This window comes from Anneissia japonica, unplaced genomic scaffold (assembly GCF_011630105.1).
Source record: "Anneissia japonica isolate Jap-2015-1 unplaced genomic scaffold, ASM1163010v1 scaffold4988_len2956909_cov206, whole genome shotgun sequence".
Classification (NCBI taxonomy): Eukaryota; Metazoa; Echinodermata; class Crinoidea; order Comatulida; family Comatulidae; genus Anneissia; species Anneissia japonica.
Window position 1 is genome coordinate 1480065 of NW_022696345.1, and position 6308 is coordinate 1486372.

The 6308-nt window shown below is 34.2% G+C and overlaps 1 protein-coding gene across 2 annotated transcripts; it reads right to left on the reverse strand.

The window, feature by feature from the left end:
- Positions 1–2918: 2918 nt before the first annotated feature.
- Positions 2919–6112, reverse strand: LOC117101921. 2 transcript variants are annotated; one of them, XR_004444337.1, is made up of 2 exons: positions 5512–6112; positions 2919–4383 (listed from the first exon to the last, which is right to left on the reverse strand). XR_004444337.1 is itself a non-coding variant. In XM_033242035.1 (2 exons), the coding sequence occupies exons 1-2, from the start codon at positions 5604–5606 to the stop codon at positions 4062–4064; spliced, it is 384 nt and encodes a 127-aa protein (XP_033097926.1). In that variant the 5' UTR covers positions 5607–6112; the 3' UTR covers positions 2919–4061. The 2 variants fall into 2 exon arrangements, 1 of the variants encoding a protein (XP_033097926.1); XM_033242035.1 differs by having other exon boundaries at positions 5545–6112.
- Between the last annotated feature and the right edge of the window lie 196 nt (positions 6113–6308).

Genomic DNA, 6308 nt, shown 5'->3' on the forward strand with positions numbered 1-6308 from the left:
ACCTAACTCCAGAGTCTCTGCAACACTTGCTTGAAATTGGAGGTGCCATCGGACCCGGATAAGCACATCGAGCATTTATATATGGCGCTCTACATAAAGAACACTGCAGCACCTAGGGCTATACAATTTAAGTGGGCAATAATAAATCAATTAAGTACAGTTTTTAATTTATATTCAAAAGAAATTCAAAAGGAGATAGAACCTCCACTAGTAAGATGGAACAATAAAAGACACATAATATATGGAACAAACTTGCAATGAACTTATAAAAAATACTTATCACAGCCACCTAGTGGCTTTAAAAGTGTATAATTATATGTACCAAGTAAAGGTAAACAATTATGACTTATATTAATAATAATTATTATTATTACCAATATTAATATAACATTAGTGTTGTTATAATTATCATTATGAATATTAATATTTAACTCTGTACATATTAAGTGAAGCTATGGATGCTTTGGTTAAAATACACCTTCCAATCCCAGTAGTATAGGTCAAGATAGATTTCATATAGTTTAAATTAGGAATGAAACAATGGCAATAACAGATTTCACATAATTATTCTTTTACTAAAACTGAACATCGGACAACAATAATGGAAATCTTCACGCTTCATCTGCTAACACTTATCCATCCGCATCTCGTTGGCATTACATTGACGCCCTCAACCTACCAACTGATTAACCAACCAAGTCCTTTTCGTTTTTAAGATTAAATTATAAATTGTAACACCGGCTAATGAAGAATTCCATCAAATTCACTTTGGACGTAAAACAAAACCTAACTGGAAATTCTGAAGACATGACCATTTAATTAGTCTGATATCCATTTTTATGAATCAAAATCCAGAAGTGTCTTAAAAAAACATTTAACTAAATAAAATATGGGAAATGAAATTCTGGTTTCATATTAAGTTTATGACTCAATAGTCTTCAAAATAATAGTTTGCAGGAAAAGAAATAAGTTAATTGTATTTGTTGTAAAAAGATCACAGAAATATTGTCTTTAGCCAAAACAGTGGTTAAATAGGGATCGATCTGAACATTTGGCACACTCATAAATGTTCGGCGTATTAACTTATGTCACTCTCTTATTCTAGCTTTAGGGCCTACATATAGGATTCAAATACGTGTATTAGGCCTATTAAACCCTTGTCCCACAATAAGTGATTAATACAATTCACAGCGATTTGTAATCAAAATACATGCGTTCTATCTTAACATTACTATCGCGTGCGTGTAGGTATACGGTTTCAGAAACGTTTGCACTCTGCCCAATAGCAAGGATAGCTTTCCCGTATCCTTTAGCAATTCTCGCTGCCTGGAATACGTATTCTTTAACGATCTTCTCTGACTTTGCTTCCCATACATGCGTTTCATTAAATGGCCAACAGCCAACATTCACAACAAAGTCAGCATAGCTTCCATTCATTGATACTTGTGACTGGACATTTGAACTGCCGTATCTATCTTTCAAGTAGTTGCCAACTTTCTCCTCAAATTCGTATCCACGATTGTACGCCATGTCAGTATCTCTGTAATAAACAATTGGTACAGATGCAGCAAAATAATCTATGAATAATTAAGTGACAGGCTAGTATTATGTATAGAATTTTGTCTACCTTTGGAATCTCTCTTAGCATGAACAAAATATCGTTGATTTTAACTTGATTAGGTTTACAACACTAATTTGATGCCAAGTGATTTTTGTCAACACAATTACACTATGATTACAGTAACGCCTAGTGATCTGACACGTCTGTATAGTGCTGATTGGATAAAATCACATAAGCTTACATAACGTGTCTTCCGGATGAATGTTGGGTTTTTCCAAACACTCAATTTTATGAGAAAGAAATCCCAGTATTATTACACGTCTCCCTCTAATTAAGGACCACTTAGGGACTGGGGCTTTAGTGTTCTGTATTTATAGGAGTTGGTCTCTAATTAGAATCCCTAGCTAATTACCGACACTAATAGGGCCTAGATGGTACATGCCTCTAATTCCTAATATCAGAATGTTTTATTCCAAATGTTTTAAAATGAATGTACAGGCAGTGGCGGCGCCAGCGGGGGGACAGGGCGGCTTAAGCCCCCTCCCCACCGGACAGGTAAAGCCCACCCCTCCCCCCTCGCCGGACAGAGCTCGTCCATAAAACATATAAAAATAAGCCCACACCAAGCCAACACATGTCTGTCACAGAGAGTGCCATTTCCGGCCATCCAGAGGTTGCTATTCCTAAAAAAATCGCATTTGGGAGGGGACCACCTCTCATCACCTTCCCTCATGCTCGAGCTTACGAGCTCAAGTCCCCTGTCGGACAACTTAGCCCCCCTCCCCAGAAAATATATCCTAGAGCCGCCACTGTGTACAGGTACTGTAGTTATACAATTATATAATAAAACATCCTGGCGTAGGATCAATGTCAAGCATTTGACAGTCACAATTTTGTGAATAGAGATCAGTAACCCCAATATATACTCACCAAATCACCCTTACAGAGGTACAAGTCTCATATTGCGGAAACAAGAAATCTTGTTAATCTCATCCCAAGCTGCTCTTTACCCCATTAGGTTCATCATCATCATCATCATCATCATCATCATCATCATCATCATCATCATCATCATCATCATCATCATCATCATCATCATCATCATCATCATCATATCCTGAGGTAATTCTTCATTACTGATCTTGTAATTCAAAAATCTGTTAAAGCAGGGTTGACGTTCCATAATAGTTCAAAGATGCGCCTGCATCAAAGATCTTGAACATGGACGTCGTTATTCGGTTCGGAGGAATATAATTTTATGTTGATAGGTTTGTTAGTACTGAGAGTGATTTAATATCAATCATAGAGAAAACCTACCGGTATGCATTTTCAATATGGAGCACTGTTCAGTTCACTTCAATAATTTTTATTCGCATGTTTTCTTACAGTGCATATAATAAAATCCAAAAATAGAAAAAAAAAATCGTTGTACACAGAACAACCGATGTACAGAAGAACCAAACTTCGCATATAAGTTACAATACACAAGATAACAATTTGAAAAAAAAAGAAAATATCATTGAAAAAAAAACTTAATTGAAACTTGAAGTTTGTGTTAACTCAGTGGACTCCAATAAAGATATTCCCTAAAACTGTATACACATAATCTTAACAGCAATAAATGTGTATTATTTTGATTTAGATATGTTTAGTATGTTTAATTAGGACATTTGCTTTTATTGAATTATGACATTTTATAACATTATTATAATATGACATTATTATTATGACATTTGTTTATATTGAATTATACTATACTATATAACTATACTATATAATAAACACCCAAAATAGAAAAAAAATCGTTGTACACAGAACAACCGATGTACAGAAGAATCAAACTTCGCAAAAAGTTACAATGTACAAGATAACAATAAAAAAAAAAAAATTGAAAAGAAATCATTGAAAACAAAAATTAATTGAAACTTGAAGTTTGTGTTTACTCAATGGACTCCAATAAAGATATTCCCTAAAACTGTATACACCATCATCTTCATTAAATGTGTATTATTTTGATTTAGATGTTTTATAAATTGACGTTTGTACAGGTAGTTCTCTTTAGTTTACAGTATGTTTAATTAGGACATTTGCTTTTATTGAATTATGACATTTTATAACATTATTATTATATGACATTTGACATTTGCTTATATTGAATTATACTGTACCACATACTGCGTAGCCAATCCCAAGAAATGTCAGAGAGTGTAAAAGAGCAGAAGACTGTTCCAGGTGGGGCCGGGGGAGCCCCCCTCCCTCTGTGTCGGGGAGAAAAACCACAGTTTATCGGGGAGGCCAACAAATTATATGTATAGGCCTATTCTACATATTATTAGTAGACTCTACAATCGATTAAATAGTCCTTTGAAAACCATAAATTGTCATATTTTGCTTTGGTTCCGTCCCTGCTCCACGTTTGAAACACAGCGTGGACACATAGTTTTCCACTCCGTGTACACTTTGATATTTTTTATGGATGATCAAATACATCAACAGCGGTTTAATTAAAGTCCATGTGTTTTATCTTCACACTTTGAGAGCGTGCATACTGCTGAACAGTGTCAGAAACTCTTGCATCTCGCCCAACAGCAAGGATAGCTTTTCCTCTTCCTTCAGCAATCCTTGCAGCTTGCGAGACGTCCTCCTTTTCGATCTTTGGTGAGGACTTCGCTTCCCATATCTGGTTTCCACACACAACAAAGTCAGCTTTACTTCCGTTCATTGGCACTTCTGATTTGACATTCGAACTTCCAAATTTCTTTCTCAAGTACTCTTCAACCTTTTTCTCGAATGAGTATCCACGATTTTCCATGTCTGTATGTCTGCAATAAACAATGGAAGAAATATTTTATTTAATTAATTAGTTATTAAGTGACAAATGTATAATTATTGGGAAAACAAATTACAAAATAAAGAAAACAGAAGAACATTTTCTAAATACAATAATTATAGATAGGCCACCAAGCCCCACCACATTGAACAAGTGCTGTTTTTGTAGACCTTTAGTTTTTAATTTAATTTGTTTAAAGGGCCAAATATTTTTTAGGGGGTTGAGATTATGGGCCAAAGATAATATCTGAGTCATGAAATAAAACAGTTATTATGTTTTTAGAGTTTTCAAATTCTACTTTTTATTGCTGTACATAACAATATTAGGGTACTGCAAATATTGAAATTCTGTAACTTTAAGTTGTAACTCAAATTATCTAAAATGTCTAAGCTCCACCCCGTCGACACTGGCGGCGCTCTTGCCAGGTGTCCCCTCCCCCACCCCAACCATTTTGGTTCACTCTCTACAAACTCGCACCCACCCAATAAAAATCCTGCATACGGGCTGGAGAGGGTGGAGGGGAGTAGCAGCTGACAAAGATAGCAAAATGGTATTCCTCAAGGTTGGATTTGATGTGTTTGTGTTTGCCATTGTAATTTTTCGCTTTTTTATGCCATTTTCTTGTTGTGAAGTTGTACTTATGCTAATTCTTTTTTGTTTTAACTTTTAAATTCATAAATTTTTTTATTGATTTTTTTTACCGTTACCTAGTCTACATAGGAGCCACCCTTGATCGATGCTTCAACGTAAACGTCATATAAACATATGTATATATATGTATATATATATTTATCTATATATATATATATATATACATAGATAAATATATATATACTTACATATATATACATATACATATATATACATATATATATATGGCTACTTATATATATTTACATATAGGCCTACATATATATACATATATTTAGATATATATATATACATACATATAAATATATATTATGTATACATATAATTATATATACATATAGGCCTTAATATATATATATATACATAAATATAGGCCTATATATATATATATATATGTATATATATATATATAGGCCTATATGAATGGATGATAGAAAATTTAATATAAAACATTTTGTACAATGCCTACCTTTAAATTACTTAATTAAAAAATGTGATTGACTTTGTAAATAGGACATGTACTGCAAATTCCGTACGAAAACAAGTGATGTATTTCTTTTTCATCACAAATCGTTGATACGCCTTGCGTTGATAAGTGCTGGTTGGATAAAATCACACACGTGATTTGGATTGGGAAAAACCAGGTATCAATAATAATTAATGAAGCGGGAGTATTTACTGTATTATTATGCTCTCAAGCAAGAAATACTAGTCATAATAGGCCCATTGAGGGTACCCATAAATGTTTCGAGCTATGCTTTTATGTAGTCAACCAACTACTGTGCACTATGTTCATTATATTTTGATTGAACAATACAAGTGATGAATAAATACCGATTTTTTCCAATATAACTAAATGAAAATCGTGTAGAGATTTCTACTTTCGCCACCCTCAGCCTAAATCCATGCATAATCCAGCAGCCGGTAAACGAATTCTCAGAGGATATCGCCCCTTGTTTAGAAAATTCGGCCATGAGAGCGGCGAATTTACTAGGAACGCTACATCACCGAGTTTAAATTCACTTGGCGATCCATGTGATACTGGTATCTACAGTGGCGGATCTGGGGGGGGGGGGGTGAATAGGGTGTCTAGCCACCCAACTTCCTTTACCGTGAAAAATAAAATAATGGTCACTCGTCTTGTTTGTGTGTTTCTCGTGTACTCATGGTAAAACATTTCTATTTTAAGCTTACTTCTTTTCAGATGCTACCTAAGATCGTCTAGCAGTCTACTAATTCCAAAAAAATCTCAAATGTGAGGGGACG

Coding starts and splice junctions, on each gene's coding strand:
- LOC117101921 (XM_033242035.1), bottom strand. CDS start 5,606: ATGAAAAAGAAATACATCACTTGTTTTCGTACGGAATTTGCAGTACAT. Junction 4,384..5,544: donor GTACATGTCCTATTTACAAA/GTCAATCACATT, acceptor TGTTTATTGCAG/ACATACAGACATGGAAAATC.